At 34.8% G+C, this 21,715-nt stretch overlaps 1 protein-coding gene across 2 annotated transcripts in view; it reads left to right on the top strand.

Annotated features, from left to right (window-relative positions):
* The first annotated feature begins 7,725 nt into the window (after positions 1 to 7,725).
* The window catches only part of SYT9 (synaptotagmin 9), a 197,866-nt gene continuing 183,876 nt past the window's right edge, over positions 7,726 to 21,715 (top strand). For both annotated transcript variants that reach the window (XR_012483168.1, XM_074273231.1), the window contains exon 1: positions 7,726 to 7,988. Coding sequence is in view for 1 of the 2 variants with exons in the window: in XM_074273231.1 (XP_074129332.1) it covers positions 7,844 to 7,988 (145 nt within the window). In the remaining variant the exon portion in view is untranslated. The remainder of the gene's footprint in view (positions 7,989 to 21,715) is intronic.

Raw genomic sequence — 21,715 nt, 5'->3', positions numbered from 1 at the left:
CACTAGCCAGTATTGCACCATCACATGAGGAATCATTGGTTACAGCAAATGGAGAAATTTTTAATGCTGTGGATACATTCACTTATCTTAATAATATACTTTCCATGAATGTCTCATAGTGCATTGTCAGAATATTTTGGAGATTCTGAAAATGTAGAAGAGGAGAGATATTAGACTGCACAATAAACTGAAGACTACAGAGTGTTTGGACTGAGTGCAGTGTTATATGCTTGTGAAAACTGGACAGTTTACCAAGTCATAGCAGAAAAATCGAACCATTTCCATTTGAATTGTCTTAGGAAGATTCATTTGGCAACATAAAATACTGAACACTGAAATCCTCTTTTGAGCTGAACTCCCAAGCATTCAAACTCTACCGTAGAGATTTTGCAATATACTCCAAATGCAAAACAGAGAACTCAAATAAAGCAAGTGTTCACACAGAGGTCAGAAAAAGTGGTACAAGGACACTCAAGTTCTACCTGAAAAACGTTAGCATCAATAGTGAAACATGGAAGATACTGCCACAGGATTGTCCAATGTGGAATACCCACATCAAAGAAGGTCCTGAGCTCTATAAGCATAACAGAATCAAAATAGCATAAAGGAGATGTGAGGTAGACAAATCTAGAAACATTTGCTTCCCAAATGTTCAAGTGGATTATGTGTGCCCAACTTATGGCAGAGCCTTCTAAGCTTATATTGAACTGATCATCAACAGTTAAATACACTATACCTTGACTCCAACATGTCATTGATTCTTTACAAGTACAAGGAATGAAGAATATTTGCTTCCTCATGTTATACAAGGGAGTCTCAAAACAGTCAGTATGGTATTATGAAAGGATAGATTAGCTATTACTTTGCAATATCTAACAGAGATGTTACATTTAAATGTTTTGCAAGCAGTTAATACTCAATAAATGTTTATCAATTAATACTTTGATTATCTTAATACTACTAAGCACCAAAATATTCAGAAATAAAGTCCAGTTCACTATCTAGACAACTTCTTTACAGAGCAAAGGGGAATAGGGTTAAAGGGACATATTTTTAAAGGGCTTTGAGATCAAGACTAGAGATGTTTTTGAAATTATGCTATCTTTATCTTTTTCAGCATCACATTGACTCTGGATTTATGCAGGTTCAGACTTTGGAATGCATCTGACTAACCTATTGACCGGAGTGAGGAAACATAATAAAAATGAAAATAAGCAAGGAACAGAAGGAGAGAATTTCTTGTAACTTGAGCAGGCTGCAGAATTTCTGTTGTGAAATCACTCTGGGGAAGGTCCTTGCTTTGATCATAGAAGCTAGATACAGATCTCACTCTGAAATATTTTCTCTCTCAGCTTTCAATTTCATCCTGAGAGCACAATGGCTTTCTATTGCATTCCTTTGAGTTTCTAGAGATTTATTTGAACAATGTGAAAATTTCTTATGACCCTTGGAGATGGAGCTCTCCAGATATATGAAACTCTGGGTTTGGCTCATGGCCAGTGAATGAAAGTCAAAATCTCAGAATTTCTGAGCATAAAGGGACCTCAGGGGCTATCTAGTCAAATATGAACCGAGATATCTCCTACAACAAATTTAGTGAAAGCTTATTCAGTATTTATTTATAGCCCTCTAGTGAGAAAGGACCCACTTATCCCCCCAAAGTAGTCCATTTTGCTTTGATGTAACTTTGATTGTTGGGGAATTTTTTGTCTTATATTGAGAAGAAATACACTTTTCAAAAGGTTATCATATGAACACAGCATAACCTGCAGGTACCATACATTCCTGGCTTGGCTCTTTGTTGACTCATTCTCATTGAGGTTATCTTTCACTGACTTTGATTTTAATGTACTACATCAACTTACAACTATATCCAGCATCAGAATCATTCTTTGTAATATGAAACTTTAATATTCTGAATTAAGGCTTTAATGAATGAAAAGGACATGAGACTCTAGTTTAGCCAAAAGTTGTTAAAGAGATTTAAAAAATGGAGAAAAATTATAATTGGGATAGGAAAATGATTTGCGAAGGATTTTTATCTTTGTATCTCCCCTAGCATTCACCACAGTGAACTGTGTATAGTACATAACTAATGAATGCATATTTATCAGATGAGAGTTTTTAGGAAATAAATGCCAAGCAATGACTCTTTATGTGTGGGAGAACTCAACATTCAAAATTGCTTTTGAAAAAGGATTCTTAACAAATAGTAAAGTCCTCCAGATGTTCCTGTTTGCTGATATCTGTGCTGATTAGATCAAGATTCAGAATATTACAGAACCTGCTGGAAAAGGGCAACCATAAGAACCAGAAAGATGGTGTGGATAAAAAAGGTCAATGTTCCAGATCTCAACATTCATTAGGGTAATATGTAATTCTTGCCCAAAATACAACCTAGGACAGATGACCAGACAGACAAAGAGATGGGCCCAAAGTTGAACAAGAGAAGAGTGTACTGGATGGCTTTTGAAAAATTGCATTGCTCTTTAACTGGATCCAATGTTTCTCTTGAATGTGAAGAACATTTTTTCAATGCTAACCATTTTATTGGTGTTGTTCTGTGGGAAATGGAACTTTATCATATCTGAAATAACTGAAGCTTTATATTACATGAAGTTCAATGTACAGATCCCAGGGAGTGTGAGCAAGTCATAACAGATAATCAATAAGGAACTCCAAAGAAGTGGAGTAAAGGGCATCATAAAAATTATATGATAAGAAAAGATGGATAGGTTGTTTAAGTGGAAACATCAAGAGATGACACAAATAGATGGAGTATTGCACTGGTCCCCTCTCAATATTGGGAAACGTCAGCATGTAAAGTAGATTTACTGGGTCAAACTTTTGGAAAGACATGAACAAGAATTACATAGGATGAGAAGAGTTAGATGGGCAATGATCTGCAGTGTTGAAGAGAACAAATTAATGAGATTAATGAGATCATATTGATCCAAATTGATGAGATTACAGATCGATTTGAATATTTGAGTTCAGAAGCATGGTTTTTCAAACCAAAGGCCCCTAATTAGAGTTTGACTTACCTGGAATAATTCCACATACAGAAATTCTCTTGTCCCCAAATAGCTCTGTAACATTTCAATAATGGTTGAGAATTTACCATTTGGCATGTGATTTTATTTTGTAAAAATGCACATGCCCTCTAAAGAAGGTGAATTTTTGTTACCAGTCATTTATACCTTATCATGGACAAGTTCATCTGATTTTTTGCTATATTCAAGTACAATTAAGTAAGATATAAGTATTTGGAAAAAGTAAGTGAGTATCAGGGCATTTCAAAGCAGAGGAAAGGTCAAATAAAATAAAGTAACCCCAATTTTGCAACCAATGCTATAACTTCCAATAAGATATGAGAGAAAGGGAGAGTGGAAGGATGAATATTGAAGTTATCAAGTTCATCATAATTAATTGTTAGTGTATTCTTTGAATGGGAATAGATTGGCTGGTCCTATTGCCTCCAGTTCATTCCCTCCTCATACCCTGTAACATATGCTGTCCTCTCTAAAAAACTGCTCCCTAGCAGACCTCTGAACTGTTTAATGGTAAAGTTTGTTTTCCTTTTACCTTTTTTCCTTTCCTTTTTTCATGCTGGAAGGAGCAGAAACTTTGGAGGATCCAGGATAAAAATTAAATAAAACCATTGACCTACGGAATTCCTAATTTTGTCATCTTTGAGAAGATATGGATAGGCAACTCAGGCTCAAGATTTCCAAAGAAAAATTCTTAATTTTTCCCCAAACCTGCCTCCTAATTCTAATTTCCTTATTTTCAATCAAAGGCACCACCATTTTTTCCCTAGTCATCTGGGTTTGCAACTTTGGGATTATGCACAACTCCTCTCTCTCCCTCATTCCACATCCAATCAATTGTCCTGTTTTCTTTATTCTAGGCACACATCAACTTTCTTATCTGTCCACTTCTCTTGCCTCATATCATCGCCATGCTAACAAAGCACCTCATCACTACTTGTTTAGATTATTGTAATAGCTTCCTTGCCTTCTCTGACCCTTCTAATTTATCTTTCACATATATTTCCCAATTATATGCCTAAATCACACTAAATATGGACTATGGCACTTCCCTACTCAAAGTGTTCCAGAGTCCCCTATTGTTTCTAGGATAAAATACAAACTCTCCAGTTTGATGTTTAAAGTCCTTCACAGCCAGACCCAAGCCTGGTTTTCCAGGTTTATGGCTCATTCCAAACTAACCTCACTTTCTAGTTCTTTTACATGACATTCCACTTCCTATCTCCACACCTTTTCTCAGACTGGACCACCGCTTATCCAATAACCAGAATGTATTTCCTCCCTCTCCCATGCCTTAGAATTCCTAGCTTTCTTGAAAACTCAGCTTAAGTGCTACCTTAAGTGCTTTTCCTGATATACCTAATTAGGTGGCACAATGGGTAGAACACCAGGCCTTGAGCTAGGAAGCTTTGGGTTGACAGCTATCTATTTAACTCTGGGCTAGTCACCTACTTATCTTCTATTTACCCTCTTTTCCTCTTCTGTAAAATGAGGATAAGAATAACAACTACCCCAAGATTATTTGAAGATCCAATGAGATAATAATTATAAAGCACTTACCACAATGTCTGGCAAATAGTAATCACTATACAAATATTAGCTATTAGTATTAGTGTCTTCTCCTAGAAATTACTTAGCATTTACCTACAAAAGAATATTAAATCCTTGAGTATAATCAGGTGATATAAGGGATATAGTAGGTAAGAATTGGCACAAAAGAGTTACTTAATGAGTGCTTATGGAATAGACTGAACAGTCAGGCTGAACACATGTTTAGAATCACTAAAGATCAACTCCTGACTAGAGGTCTTTTTAAATTCATCATTTCTTTAAATATTTTGGCCAGCTCACATATCATTAGATTTGTCTTCATTGGTCTGAGACAGTAGAATACAGAAAAAGCCAAAGATAGAAACTGCAAAGGAAAATTTAGGCTCTATACAAACTTCCTAACAATAAGTTATCTATAATTAGGGAAAGAGCAGTCTTAAAAAGTAGTTGAAATTCCAGTTATTAGGAATAAAGGCTATCCTTACAGTTTGACTCCCAGTACTCTTCCCCCTTAATAGTACCTTCAATTCATATCCTTCCTTTGGGAGTCACTCTGTAACAACTCTGGTCTCAAGTAATGGAAATGTTGCTCTCTACTTGTTAGATGTAATTATAGGACTGACAAAATGCAACTATTGATATGTATATACAGTCAGGTCCTGATTAACAGGTCCAGGTAATTAAATATGCACCATTCAAAATTAAAGTTATTGGAGCAAGTCCAATGAAAATTTTCAGTACAAATTTGAAATATATAACTAAGTAAAACTACTTCATGGGATTCATTATTCACTAATCAAGACCTATCTGCACCAAAAAATAAAAATAAAAATAAAGATGGACCCAATCTGTTTCATCCTTTGCCCATTTTTAAGCTATCCACTCCAGCTTCAGATGCAAAGCTGTGTGTGTGTGTGTGTGTGTGTGTGTGTGTGTGTGTGTGTGTCTGTGTAGTGGCTCCAGCCAGCCTTGCCTAGATTTTCAGGCTAAATCAGAATGTCACAGTGGTTAGGAATAGTATGTTGTATACTCAATAGAGAAAATAAATTGACCTGAAGCCTTTTTCAAAGCACTAATCTAAAAGAACAGATTCAGGTACCTTTTGAATACAACAGTCTTAAGTAAATTAGATATGGCTGCACAAAGGGATTTTTAGAGCTTCTTTGATGTCAGTAGTTGACATCCACTCTAGGATTCATCAGTCATTCAAGCTTTTTCTGTCTACTAGTCATCTCTCCTTTCTCTTGGGCAAGTAGCTCAGTCTAGCTAAACTGAATTACTAATGGAGAAGCAGGGTACTTCAGGGGCAGCCAAGTAGTCAGTACATAGAGTGCTAGGCCTGGAGTCAGGAAGACTCATTCACTTCTTTTAGTTCAAATCTGGTCTCACACATTTACTAACTGTGTGATCCTAGGCAAGTCACTTAACTCTGTTAGCCTTGGTTTCCTTATCTATAAAATGACCTGGAGAAACAAATCATAAAACCTGGAATATCTTTGCAAGAAATCCCCAAATGAGGTCACAAAAAAATCAAACACAACTGAAAAAAAATTATTGAATATCATGAATAAGTGTGGTTCAGGGGAAAGAATTGGTTGAGAGGATCAGGCTTAAATCCTATCTCTCAGATGTCAAATCTATAATGTCCCTGTGCAAGTCATTTAACTTTCTGGAGTTAAAAACAAGAGGATAAAACTAGTTGGCCTCTGAAACCTCTTCCAGTTCTGGAGTTCTGATCCTATAAATATATAAATTTTCATATATACACGTTTCATCCTCAGTTAGGCTGAAAGTTCATTAAGGGAATCTTAGACACATTTCTAACCCTGTTATTTGGTACAGAACCTTGCACATAGTTTATAGTCAATAAATATTTATCAATGATGTTCAATTTTTTTGTTTGTTTTAAGATGACCGCTCTTCCATTAAGCACTGAATTTCCTCACTAAGTCATGGGATCAGAGTTTGAATTCAGACTGCCATTTAATACCTGTGTGATTGTGGGCAAGTCGTTTACCCTCCTAGGCCTCAGTTTCCTGTTCTGTAAAATGAAGAGATTGGACTAGATGGACTCGAGCTTCTTCCCAGCTCTAGAACTATGAGTGTTTTTCCTTGAGCAATATTAGAGGAATTCTGGCAAATTTTCACCTTCCAACTCCTGTTTAATATTTCTCAGTAGTCACGGAAAGTTTCAGTTATTACAACATGGCCTCCTGAAAATGTTACCATTCCACAGATGACAATTCGTTTTATATTAGACTCGAGAGTGACTGCTTCCAGGGAAGATGCCTTGAAATAGGGGAAAGGAGAGAAAGGGAAAAGGGGAGCGTTTCTGGGAAAGTCCCTGCAGGAAGCTTATCTCGTCCATCTGACCCAGGTCCTTTAGTCCTGTCCCTACATTCTAGGTTACAGCTCACTTTTTGGAGGCCTGGGTGGTCCGTCACAAACGGGCAGTTTTCCAGGCATGGAGCACCGACTCCGATATTCCTTACTCCATCCTGTTCCATCTGTCTTCTTTAGGTCATTCATCCGTGGAAAGGCCACGCTGTAGGAACGGGGGAGGGAATCTTAGTCCCGCTCGGCTGGAAGCAGTCAAGGGGGGCTGCGTTTGGAGCGAGTCCTCACAACCTGGCGAATCTCGTGAGCAGCTGTACGGAGTCTCCGCTGTGCCCTGGGAAACAAGCTGGGCTAGAGGGGGTCACGGCCTGAACCCAGACAAGGAGCCGAGGGAGGGAGGGGCAGCTCCCATTCCTCCAGACCCTCGGGCAAGATCTCCCCACCGCTCCGAGCCCCGCCTCTTGCTCTTCAGCCGCCGGCACTGAGGGCTCCGGCCGCCAGGGAGAGCTGCGCCCTAGCTGCGCTGAAGCAGAGCCAGCGAGAGGAGAGAAAGAGCGAGAGAGCGAGGGAGCGCTCGCCAGCCGCCCGTCCGCCCGCAGGCTCCGGCTGCGCCGCTCCTCGGTACGGAGAGGGAGAACTGCATGCAACCGGTGGGACCCAACGCCCGACCAGGCTCCGGTCGTCCTACCAGCCGGCAGTCACCCCCAGGACCCAAGAGAGCTCGAGGGAAGCCTTGCAGACAGACGGTCAGGTCCCCGGTGTGGCTGCGCGCCCCGACCCTGGTCAGCTGGGGGCGGCCGGTGGCTGCAGGCGGCCCGGGGAAGCAGCAGCGGCGGCGGAGGCAAAGGCGTGTCTGAGCGGGCGGAGGGCTCTCCGGCGACCTGTCCCGAGAATGCTGGGGGGCGATGCCCGGGGCCAGGGACGAGATCTGTCAGAAGGCACTGCAGCTGCTTGCCGAGCTGTGCTCCAGCGGGGCGGTAGAGCACGACAGCTGCCAGGATTTTATCCATTACCTGCGGGACCGCGCCAGACCTCGGCTCACCGACTCAGGTGGGCGCTGCTGGGCGGGGTAGCGGGAGGAGGAAGGGAGGAGGATGGGGGAGGGCCGGGGCAAGGGATCTCCTAAGGCCTGAAGTCTGAATGGGAGGGGGCGGCCACACCCGGAGACCACGCTGGGCGCCAGGCGCACGGCCCAGAGCTGTTTCCCCCAGCCCTCCGCTCCCCAGAGCTGGTGCCCGGCGCCTGCCTATCCCCACTGCCCGCCGGCCGCACACAGATCTCGCGTGGCCCTGCCGCCTGGCCAGGGACCGGGACAGCCTCATTAGGGAGCCTAGGGTTTCCACTCGGGGCTGCGAAAGGGCCTGAGACCCTATGAAACTCTGGGAAGTTGGGCTGGCTTCTCCTAAGCGCTGAACCGGCAGGGAGAGGTGGCCCCCGGGGCTGTCTGGACCCGTCCAAACGGTACTGGCTTTCTGCGGACGTGGCGCCGGGCACCAGAGTGACCAGCAGTGGTTCAGGTTTGCCTTTTTTTCCTTTATTTTTTCTTTTCCTTTTCTTTTCCTTTTTCTTTTTAACACGGGGATGGGAAGAGCGCTGTCCAAGGTCTGACCGGAGAAGGGAGACAGGGACTCACCTCCACCCGAAACCTGAGAATCCTAAGGCCAGGCTTGGCCAGACCACTCTGCCCGACAGCTCCTTTGAGGCTGGGCTGTGCCGGGTCGGGCAGAGCTGGCACAGCTTCCAGGCTAATCTCTCTGGCTCTGGCTGTAAGATTTCCATGCTCTGACGCTATGGCATAGCAGGTCACGGTGCCTTTAGCAGGCTGGGCGGCGTGCGGGAGCCTGGCGCTAGTCTGGTTTCAGGGAGGCAGCCGCTTCGGCATATACTAAGGAGGCTCGAAAAGCTGCCATTACGGAACCATTCTGGATTAAGTCTTAAAACTTTCTAATCTTCGGGGCAATACAAAAATGGCCCGTTTACTGTAAGGGTAGCACAGAATAGGAATGGGATCTTGGGGTGGTGGAGGTGACTGCTCCCGAAGACTAGGCAGCTGTTACACTTAACTCCAGGCCTATTATTCACATTTTTCAGTAAAGGGAAAAGTTGCAGTCTCAACTTTTAAAGTCAACAAATCGTTTGGGGTTGTTTTCCCAAATCGGGTAGCAGATAATAAGAAGGGGGGAGGGGGAAGTTTGTTCAAAGAAAAAGAACCTTGTTCAAAAGACAAAAAAATTATTTTATAATAAGTATTGGGTCCCCACTGTCTTCAGGAAGTGAGAATAGAAAATGACCAGTGAGTTTTTCCGTTTACAGTTTAAACTCAGGGACTAAAGGAGCTTTGGCTTCAAACTTACTCATCAGATGAGAAGTGGCTCTTGGCCCATATCTGGTACAGGTTTGCCTCTTTCCTTGTAATACTAAATTTAAATTTAGTCTAATATGAAAGTATTTGATTTACAAAAGAATTCACAGTAGGACTTCCATTTGTGCATTTTAAAAGTTTTTTGGATAGTTTTATAAGTTATTCTCTGATATATACCCTCCCATTTATAAGATCTTCCCTATAAAAGCAAATTAGTTAAGCAAAATCATCACATCTGGAAGGGTATACAACAATACAACAATAACACCCATAGCATCACGCACCTACGCACACACACACACTCAATTGATCCAAATAAGAAAGTTTGATCATCTTTGGGTACCAGATTGATTCTTCCAAATATTCTGTATCCAGATGCCTTTTTGATGTTTTTATTTGTGTTATTTTAGTCATTATTTATACATCGCTCACCTCCTGATTCTAATAATTTCCTTTTGTATCCCTTCAAACTCATCTTCCTATCCACCAGGTTCTTAAAAGGATTTATTTTACATAAAATTTCAAAACCAGGTACATCTCTAAAAAATAGAAAGTGCACTGAGGCTCTAATACTTACACTATTCTGCCTGTTGAAAAAGAAACAACACTTAGACCTGTTGCCTATAGTTAACATTATATTAATCACATTTTTCAGATGAATGAAGGCAGAGGACTAATCTTGAAGACAGGAATATTCAGTTTTATATTCCAACATTGACACTATTAAAGTAACTTTAAGTAATGTCCTTAACCTTTGGATGCCACAAGGATTTAGTTACTAAATTATGGAGATTTGCAGTCAGGATTAATAGAAGGAGTTCCCACATAACAAATTCCCTGCACTATCAAAATCATTGTTTCTTTGTGTATCAGATGAATTCTATTGTGATTGTTTTCAAATGGCAATTTGTCTTTTTTTTAAATGATGCCTACATGCCTTGGATATCTGAACATGTTTTGTTCAATGTACCTTTTATCAATCAAAGTTACAGAATGAATGGTGTGCTCAGACTGAAAAAACCTCACCACATTTTCCTGAAAACTGACTCCCACAGTGGTGGTCTAAATCAATCTTTTCTTAGAGCAACTTGAACTATTTGAACTACAGAAAAAGCCAGATCTTTAATCTTAAATCATGAGGAATTAAAAGAGACAGAAAGCAGCTGTTACTGTGTGAGCCTGTTTCACTTTTGAGGAACACATTTAAAATCCTAAGCTCAGTAACCATCAACCAAAAAAAATTCTAATAAGTGATCTATAAAAATGAAACAATATGGAATTGAAATTATTTAAAATTTGTTTTTAAAATTAGTTTTAAATTTTTAAAATAGCAAATTGAACAAAATAAAAATTGAAAAAGTATTGTTGGCCAATTGGGGTGGGTATACAGAAAACTATCTTCAAGTGTTTGAAAGTCTGTTTTATGAAAAAGGGATTAGATTTATACTTGGCTCCAGAAGGCAGAATCTGGCCCCAAATTCAGTAAGTGGAAGTTACAAAGAAAGAAATACAGGTTCACAGTAAGAAAAGGCTTAGTGTCAATTAGAACCATCCATCCAAAAGTGAAAAGAGTTGCCTCAGGACTTGGTGTATTTCCCTTCTTTAAGGAATGGCTGGATGGCATTCAACAGGTATGTTGTATCCAACATGTTATTGTTGTTCCAGGAGATTTTTTTCTAACTCAGAAATTTTTATTTTAACCTCACTTTCTTTTGTGGAGTTTCAAAAAATCTTATTGTTTTATAAAACACTGTTATTGTTTTGTGTAATTATGTTCTTCCTTCACTATTCATTTCTTCATATGTGTTTCCATATTTCTTTGTATTCTTCATATTTACAAAATGCATGTTAAACTGACCATTTCTAAAGACAATATATTTCTCTTCATATAATTTATTCAGCTAGTCTCCAACCATTACATATAGGGTATTTGCAATTTTAAAAATAAAACTGCTGTGATTTTATTATTTTTACATAAAATATATATTTTTATCTGAATAACATCCTTTTGTTAAAATCTCAGAAGGTCGGTCCATGATCTGTTTTTCTACATTGCTTTCTAAAATTAATTCACTAATTCAAAGTTCTACCAGCAGTTTAATATTATGCCTGTTTCTCTACAACTCTGCCAAGACCAAATTTTATTCTGTTTAATTATTTTTGCCAATTTGTTAGGTATAAATGAAGCCTAATTATAATTTTAATTTTAATTTTCCTAATTAATAGAGTTTGAAGAGTTTTGTATATGATTAATAATAAGTTGCCTATCCATATCCTTTAATCACTTATCTATTGGGGATTTCAATTCAATCAACATTTATTAAGCATCCCTCATATGCAAAAGACATGGATGTGGAATATCTATGCATAGCATGGATGTGGAAAAAATAATAACTTGATATGTGGATTAGTATTATTTTCTTATATTTTGTGGATATCAGGTTTTCATAGATTTACAGTGGATATTTTTCTTAAACTGTTTTCTTTGTCTTGAGTATTTTACTCTGTTCCTCTGAAACTCTCTATGTCTGTTGAATCAAGTCAATTTGTTTTATCTTTTATAATAAATTCTTTTGTTTAATGACTAGAAATATTTCTCTTTTCCATAATTGTATTAAATGTCATTCTTTTTCCTTCTATTTTTTTTTTACAATTTCAATAATACTAGAGCATTGATCCACTTGAATTTTATGAAATGATAAAATTCCAAATGTGACCTTTGAGGTCATCTGCTGCAACCCTTATTTTACAATTTAAAAATTGAGCTTCAGATGGTTAAATGATTTGCAAAATGTCATCCCAATAGTAAGTGGCAGGATTAGGATTCTAATGCAATACCTTGGACTCTAAAAACAGTTCTTAGCACAACTCTTTCTCCTCTTTCCATAAAATAGACTGAGATATGAATTTAATAACTTGTTAAACTGCTATAATTTGTAATGCAATAATTTATAATATTTAGTTGTTTGTATTTTAATATTTAAATAGTTAAAGATCCATGAATTCCTAATTGTGAGAAATCAATATCATAATGAATAGCATTTTAGTGAAATAAGTTGTTTTAATATTTTATAATATTAGATTTATCAAACATGAAAGGCAAAATGAAGTAAAGGATAGCAAATTTGCTTTAGAGTTAAGAAGATCTGAATTCAAATTACACCTCTGTACTCTATGTGACCTTAGGCATGCCCTTAATCTTTGAATCCCGACAGGCAAATTTTTAAAGATGAATATTATAAAAGAGTTGTCAATCTGGATTGGTGGAAGGAATTTCAACATTGTGAGCTCTTCATTTTAATAAAATCATCCATCCACAATCAAACATTAACACATCTTTAATTTAATTCTAGATTATCTATTCTGTCTCATTGACCTACTTTTCTATTTTTATCTAATACCAGTGTAATTTTCCCATCCTACATTATTCTATGTTCATAATCTCATAATATTTTGTTCTTCTATATAAAATTTGTCATTGTTAATTCACTCAGTGAAGTAGCTCATTAATATTTCATTTTTATCAAATTTAATATAAAAATGTACATTTAATAATTTTTATTGTATTGGCTCAACCTAGCCATGAACATTGCATAACTTTCCTATCATTTAATGTCAAATTATTAATCTGTTAATATTGTTTAGTGACAGCCATTTTATAGAACTTTCAATTTTTTTCTTATCTTCACCAGTTAATATTCCACTATACCATATATTTATTTTAAATTCTCTTGGATTTCCCTCTTAAATATAGATATTAATGATTATTTCTGCAATTATCTTATGTCATACTATCTCCTTAAAGCCATTTATGACTATTTTTGTTAACCTTTTGAATTTTATATCTATATATATATTTGTTGAAAAAAGAAATATTTGAACATCTTATTTTTTATTCCCCAAATTTGTTTTTCTTGGGTCATTTTTTAATGTAATGTAAAATTTGTAAAATGATGTTTATTTGCTTTCAGTGGACAGCCCCATGTTACCACTGTTTACCACTGTTTTTAATGGCATGTTTCTCCATCTTATAGAATGTTTTTTCTTAATTTCAAATAAATTGTTTGTCATGTTAAGGATATAATTCTGATAGCTTTAATTGTATTTAACATAAATGGATTTTTTTTTACCAAAAAACTTTTTATATGTTACTATAATCATGAGTTGCTGTGATATTTTATGAATATGATTTATTAAATATATTATTTCTCTAACTTAAACTACTTTCTATTTAAACTATTCTCAATATAAGCAGTCTTTGCTTATTTATTCATTATTCATTATTAATATTCAATATTCATTGTTAATGTTATTATGTAGCTATTTATGTATGTAAATATAAATACATATATACATATGTATATATGTAGCTATATTGTGTAGCTATTTAAACTATTCTCAACTACTCAAACTACTAAACTACTTAAATTACTCAAGCAAAGTATTTTGCATCAATATTTATTATTAATGTTATTATGTAGCTTTCTATTTTTTAGATGCCAGATTTGGCTAGCATAAACATATTTACTTTGGGGAAAGAATTGGATAACAGACCACTCCCCGCTCCCCACCCCATTTCTGAAGTTAATTTATATAGTAATATAGTGGATTTGTTGTGCTTTGAAATTTTAATTAGAATTCACTTTTGGATCTGTTTTATCAAATTGGCTTTTTATATGGCATCTCATTGATGTCCTATTTAAATTCACCTTCTGAAATTCTTTTGTTTAGGCTATTTCTTAGTTTATTTGTTTCAACATTTAATATTTTTTTATTTCTTTCCATGTCTTTTACATTTTCTAATAGTTTTATCTTCCATTTTTCATTTTTGATGTTACTAATTTTTAATGCCACATTGCTAATTGTTTATCAGCTTTATTGATCTAAAACATACTTGTATTTATCAATTTAATTGTTCTTCTATATTTCTGTTCAATAACCTTTTATTTTAACAATTTCATTCTTTGTGCTTACTTTTAGTATATTCATTTGTTTATTTTATAATCTCTTTAACTTTAGACTCTAGTTTTAACTCTTTTGCAATTAAATAATGTCATACATCTCACACAAATCATTAATACATATCATTTATTGTTTTGAATTGTGTAAATTTCAAAATCTTGAATTAATATTTTATTATCTTTAAGATAACTTATTTTTATTATTTATTCTTTAGTTATTATTTGACAAATTATATGTGGTTTCCTCAATTTACTGCATTCTTCCAGAGGACAGAGATTATTTTACATTTGATTCTCTATCTACATCTAAATTAGTGTCTAACACATAGTAGGCTGTCAGTAGACAATTCATTTGAATTGTTAGAAAAAAAGAAAATTAATTAAATTATTTTTAGTTTTCACAGAGGTCTATATTCTTTTTTATTATTCTTTTTTTGTGTTTTTTATTTTTGTTTGTTTGTTTGTTTTGCTGAGGCAACTGGGATTAAGTGACTTGCCCAGGGTCATACAGCCTGGAAGTATTAAGTGTCTGAGTCCAGATTTGAACTCAGGTCCTCCTGACTTCAAGGCTGATGCTTTATCCACTATACCAACTATATTCTTTTATCATATTAATTTGTTGATTATTATTTTACTATACCTTTATGCACAAATATAACATTTCTAATTTCTGAACTTTTAAATTTATTTGTGCCTTAAAACATGGTCAATTTTGAGAGATATTCCATAATTTTTAAAAAAATCAATCACTATAGTTTCCATTCAATTCTTTTTATGTCTATCAAATTCAGTTTCTTCAGAAGAATCTATATCTATATATTAGTTCCTATTCACCTTTTGTTTCTGTTCACCTTTTTTGTGTGATTTAAAACTTTGTTAGTGCAGCATTAAAATCTGCCATTATCATTGGTTTTTTATGTAATATTTTTGAAAATCATTTACCATTTGCTTCATAAGTATAATTTCTAATTATAATAGAGATAAAATGGAGATTTTATCAAGATTTTAATTTTATAATGTTTTCCCTCAAATAATTCTAGATTTGATAATGATATAATTTCCCCTTTTGTTTCTCTTACATAATTTGGTTTTAAATTTATTGGATATCTTTACTAATAACTGTATATTTTCTTAAATTAGCAATTGTATTACAGATTTTAGTTCTTTTTATTTTTTCTACCTTGTTACATTTTTTGACATTTAATGTGTTTCTTTTGAGCACTGTGTTTTTTAGTTGTCTATAAATCTTTTTTCTGTAGGAAAATTCATCCCCTTTACATTGTAAGTTATAATTAAGTTTGACATATATTCTTTGCTCGATTTTAAATTTTGTCAAAAAAGAATAGTTTTCCTTATTTCATTGATACTTTCCAAAACTCAACCAAAATAATACTGAACAAAATTGTTATACTTTAAATTAAGTCTCTATATTTTGAAAAAAAATTAAGAAGTTTCTTTCTGAAATTGCTTTTACTATCCTTCAACTTCATCTCCCTGACTTTGTTTCTTTACCTACTTCCTTTTAATTATTTTCTTCTTCAATTTCTTTGTCTCTCTCTCCCTTTTATTTACTCAATTAGATTGTCTTTGAGCCAAAACAATATTACTGTTCCTTTTTATCATGGAGTAGCAATTCCATTGAAACAATAACTAGTTAATCATAGTTGTAAAGCATCTACTGATTTAAAATACTTTGTAAGATGGCACATTCTATTTCAGAGACTCCACTTGATTTTCTTCAGTTTAAAAGCCATTTATAGATCTTATTTACTCTTATAGCTTTTCCCAAGACAAAAGTCTTTCTTTGAGGATGAACATCTTTATATTCTTAATGACACCTAGTATGAAGGATAAATAGGGCCTCAGCCAATATTTGTAGTTTAAATGAGCTTTTTTGTTTCCTAAGTTGAGTGCCCAGATTTCTATGATCACATCTTTGAGAAAATCATCTCAAAACTTCCCATATGAAGTACATCTGTCCCTTACTATCCATATAGAAACATATCTCTTTTTTTAGCTTGAGTTAGATAATAATAAATAGAATCTTATATTTATATAGTATTTCATTTCCAATGTCCTTTCATTATAACAACTCTGTGAAGTACAAAATGCAAATATTATTACTCACATATTACTCATAATTGCTATCGTAGATTAAAAACCAAGATTAAAGAGATGGTGCAATTTGCTCAACTTCTCATTAGCTAGTATGTAATGAATTTGTAAAGTATGTGTATTAAAGATGAAAGTAAAGGCATATAACTAAAGGCAAACAAAAAGTGTTTGTAAATGCTTTAAGACTATTGTTAGAAGTGATAGAGTTCAGAATGAGTTGGTAAATATGATGTTTGAATTGTTACAGTCTTTAAATTGTGAACTTGATTTCAATTCTTGGCAAAATTCTAGAATACATTTCTAAGGAATGGATTGTAATTAGAAAGAAAGTTATGATCTCAAAGAATACGGTTGCATTAGGAACAAATCATACATGCTATCTAGGGGAGAGGGGTGGGAAGGAGAGAAAAAAATTTTGACATTTTGGAATGGTGAATGTTGACAACTATATTTGCAGGTGTTTATTTATTTATTTATTTTGCTGAAGCAATCGGGGTAAAGTAACTTGCCCAGGGTCACACAGCTAGGAAGTGTTAAGTGTCTGAGGCCAAATTTGAACTCAGGTCCTCCTGACTTCAGGGCTGGTGCTCTATCCACTGTGCCACCTAGCTGCCCCCTTTGCATGTGTTTTAAAAATAAAAAGCTATTTTTTAATAAAATAAATAAAAACCAAACCAAAAATAAAATAAAAAAAAAATCATACCAGAATAATCTCACTTCCTTTTATATAGTGTTACTAGACAAGGAACTCAGGGGGAAGATATTATTCAGAATATCTTAAGTTGTTATTTGAGTATGATCAATGGGATGTGTTGGAGGGAATATTCACATTTTTTATATCACGAATCCGTTAAAGTATATTTATTCCTACTGAAGTAGTATCCCTTACATACCTTGTAGCACATTCTTTGATGGGGAGGAGAATTGAGACTTGGTCTCTCTAGCTTGCCTAGATTGTAATGGGGTAGTCCCAATTCTTCTTGATATAGCAGTTTTAACTTATTCTGTTTTCCCAAGATGGGCCAGTTAACTCTTCTTCAGGCAGTTTGGTGGTCCCCTGTTCTTAGGACTTAGTATTTTGGTGCCAAACTTAGAATGGACATCTAATAGGATTTATCTTTGCAGAAGTTCAGAACTCTCAAAGTCAAAGAATCCACAAGCCTCAGCAGCCCCTAGCAGCAAGGACTATAAAACAATACTGAACATAGCACACTCTTATAAAGATTTTTTAAAGATGAAAATGTAGGTATTTGGGTCAATTTTTGCTGATGTCTTCTCAGTTTCTTTTTTTAATAGAACATTCCATGTTCTTTTCTAATATTTTGGATTCTTTCTCACTCTTTGAGATATTTTGAAAATCAATCCTCAAGCCCTTTTAATAGTGTGCTGCCCCTGACCTAGCTTTCTTCTTCATGTCTTTGTTCAGGTTCAGTTGTTCTTCATAACTTCATCTTCCCAAGGGCCATTTTCTACTTTTTAACACACTACATGGGGTACTGACATACTAGAGCCCAAATGTGCATAAAAATAGACCAGTATAAAAACACCAGAATACTTGTTCCATTTCATATCTTCTTGTTAATCTTCTTTGGATCTCATTTACAAATATTCTGGAATAATCTGGCCTAGCTTTATCCCACCACTCTCTATGATTTCATGACTTCTTCGATTACTTCTTTATGCTTTATTCCAAAAAATTGTCCCTAATCTTCCATGATTCTCTTCCTCCTTGAATAAACAAATAACAAAGAAAATTTGACATTTCTGGGAAGCTGTATAAACATACGACAAAGCAATATTTTAATCATTATGTTTTCTGTAATTATTAGTATGTGTACCTAATATGACCATCTTTGAGGGTGCATATGAGATAATTTTGTCAATATATTTCTTCATGTATGGGGTCATATTTTAATATATACTTGGTTCAGGACCAAGAAATCTAAAGAAGCTTTCTGCAACCCTTGTAATATGACTCCATGCAAGTATACACTGAATAAAAGATCTGAATGGTGGTTACCAAAGCTGAAAGATTTTTAACAGAGTTTTTCTTTTTTTAATGATCAGAAAATTTTGTAACTATTAAACATGGACAAGAAAGCAAATTAAGGATTTTTATATAGATAGTGGGTCATGAAAAAACTAGAATATTAACTGTGCTGAATTCTCATTAAAGATACCATGTAGAATGACAGCAGAGTTATTGAATGGAAGATGTTCATTTAAAATGATAGTCAAGAGTAATTTTTCCTGAACATTTCTGAAGCAGTCAGTGAGATTATGTATTTAATATTTGAAAAGATACTCAGGGAAACAATTTAAATTGAACTGATCTTTATTTAGCACCCATTCATATAACAACTCTCTGTATTACTTGCTGAGGAAGATTGAAAAAAATGGAAAGGATATATTTCCTACTTTCAAGAAGCTTATAGTCTAGATAGGAAATAACATTCAAATAATAACCTACAGATTGTAATTGTATATGATTGGAAAGAACAAAATTCTACAAAAGTTCAGAAGAATTAATTCTGTCTCGAATAATCAAGAAAGTCTTCATGGAGAAAATGGATATCCATTTGCTGAGTATGTTGTAGAAATGAGTCTTATTCAAGATAACCTCTAAAATAACTTCCAACTCTGGTTCCCTGAAATGGAGCAGTAGCACGGAAAAAAATCTGGAGAGAATATCCAGAATTAGAAAGCTGTAGAATGGCCACAAAGAGAGAGGATTTGGCAATTAGGAAATTATTTTTTATCTTGGCGAAAACAGTTCTAGTAAAATCAAGAAGATGGAAAATAGGTTAAAATAAAGTGATAGCAAAAGCAACAATAAAATACATTTTAGAAATTTTGCAATAAAGAGATTTAAAAAAAAAGAAAAATAGAGAAACTGTACCATATGTCAGCCTATTAATTAATATTGTTTTGGATTATTTAAAATAACTAGACAATATAAAATTGAAATGTTACTCTGGTGTAGGAAATGATGAGTTTGTAGAGTTAGAAAAATATGTAAAGAGTTGGACTTATGAAGGATGATATTATCCATCTTCAAATAAATAGAGGACAAATACGTATAGATATATATATATATATAGACCTTACATAGATATATATGAATATTTATGTGCATATGTATATATTACTATGAATATCTATGCATATATATGCGCATATGTGTGTATATATAGATATATATGTGTTTATATACATATACATTCACACACATGTGTGTGTATCTGTGCTTAATTGTAATCTTCTTGAGGGAGGGGAAGGAAGGGAGAAAGAATAAAGTAAAAAGCACAAAGCAGAGAACAAAAAAACCTATAAGGAAGCAAAAAAAAATGGATGGCTTTGAACATAATGTATAGTATTTATTATATAAACTTTCTTAAAATGGAAATGTATTACTTTATCTTGTTAATCCTCTCATGTTCTGTTGTGCTCATGTCAATGTTTTGGGTTTTTTTCCTATTTTGTATTTAAGTTTAAAATAAATATATTAAAACTAGAGATGAAAAGAGCTGGGATGATAGATTGAGAAGAAATCAAGGTCAAGCAAGACTTAAAAATCAATGTATTCTTGAATATTTTGTTAACAAAGAGATGGTAATCAGTAGAGATAGAGATCAAAAACTTAGGAGAATGTAAGCTCCTTGAGGGAAGAGGCTGATTTTAATTTTATCTCTATATCCTCAGAACCTAGCGTATTGCCTTATATGTGACAAAGACTAATATAGCCATGCTGAAATAAATGGAGAGTAGAGCTCATCAACTAAGAAATAACCTAGAAAAAAAGCATCACATCAAGAATGAGGGTGCTAGGGTTAAGTTCAGTGACTTAATATCTTCTGATAATTAAGGCAACACAAAAAAGATATACAAAGATTTTTAGAATATCAGCATCTCAGAAACAGGTCTTTCTGACCCCAATTCTGACACTTTATCCACTGTGTCACCTAGTTGTCCATAGTTCTAATTGTAAGACTGATTTTTCTCATATTAAACTAAGTCTGTCCATCTTTATCTTCTGTTCATTACTTTTAGTCCTATCCCCTTACGTCAAGTAGCATAATGTTAATCCCTCTTTCATATGCTAATCCATCAAATACTGAGATTTGGAATCATAGATTCATACAGATATTTAGACTTAAGGAACTATAGATATAGTACGATCGAATCTCTTCATTTTATAGATGAAGTAACATTCAATTTGACTAACTCATCCCATTCTAATGAGCTCCTTTTAGAAGCACTCAGAAGTTCAAGAATAAAAGCAGAGAAAGTTGATAATGGGGAATCCCTAGTTTGTGATAAGTAATTTTAGTATAACTATATACTATAAATTTAATCACTTTTCTATGTTGCGTTTTGTTATTGTTTGGAGTGAAGTGCAATTTGAGACTGTGTCTTCCTATTTTACATAGGCTGGATTTCTAGCATTCATTCAAAAGCATGGTCTCAATTCTGATCATCATGGGAATTTTGATCTCTCTTTTCATTCTGGACCTGTTTGCTTCTCCTTAACAACCTGGAGTTTACCCCTCTCTACCCATCTCTCCATTATAGCTCATGGGAATTCACAACATGGATGGCTTAGTATGGACTCCTTGACCTACTACAACTCAAAACTGACAAGCTCAAGAAATTCGCCATCCTCATCTCTTTAGTAGTAGGGATTCGATCTATTAACCACTACATATGTGCCACTATGCCTGAAATTACTTCTCATTAAAGTTAATGATAATTGAAATAATGCAAAAATAATTTCTTTCCTGGAAGTAGATGAAGTATTAAAGGAATAATACATAAAGGCATAAGCTACTTGCATTTCATTCCATTAACAAGCATTTATTAGTATATTGCAATGTGACATTAAATAGAGTCTTTGAAAATATTATAATTAATCAATTGTGCCCTTGTTTAATGTGATTTTTCAACCATGAATTTAAGATTGTTTTAGAAGATTCTTTTGGTACTTATTTATCAATATGAATTTATCAATATGAGATCTCTCCCCCCACCTGTGACACATGTAGAAACCAGTATTTTCTTATTTTATGAAATTTTTGAACAGGCTTCCTATTATCTTTCCCAGAAAATTTAAGTAAAATACCAAAAGCCCTTCTCTTGTTTTAGCATCCCAGAGCTACCAATTACTTAAACCAGAGTTACTTCAACCGCCTATCTCTTATTAAAGAAACTAGAATCAGGAAGACTGAATCCTATCTCAGTTACTGACTAGCCATGTGACACTAGGTAAGGCATTTAACTTCTCAATCTCAGTTTTAACATCTATAAAATGGAGACAATAATAGCACTACCTTACAGGGTTA

This window comes from Sminthopsis crassicaudata, chromosome 6, assembly GCF_048593235.1.
Source record: "Sminthopsis crassicaudata isolate SCR6 chromosome 6, ASM4859323v1, whole genome shotgun sequence".
Classification (NCBI taxonomy): Eukaryota; Metazoa; Chordata; class Mammalia; order Dasyuromorphia; family Dasyuridae; genus Sminthopsis; species Sminthopsis crassicaudata.
The sequence above is the reverse complement of the archived record's forward strand: the minus strand, read 5'-3'. Positions and strand labels throughout refer to the sequence as shown.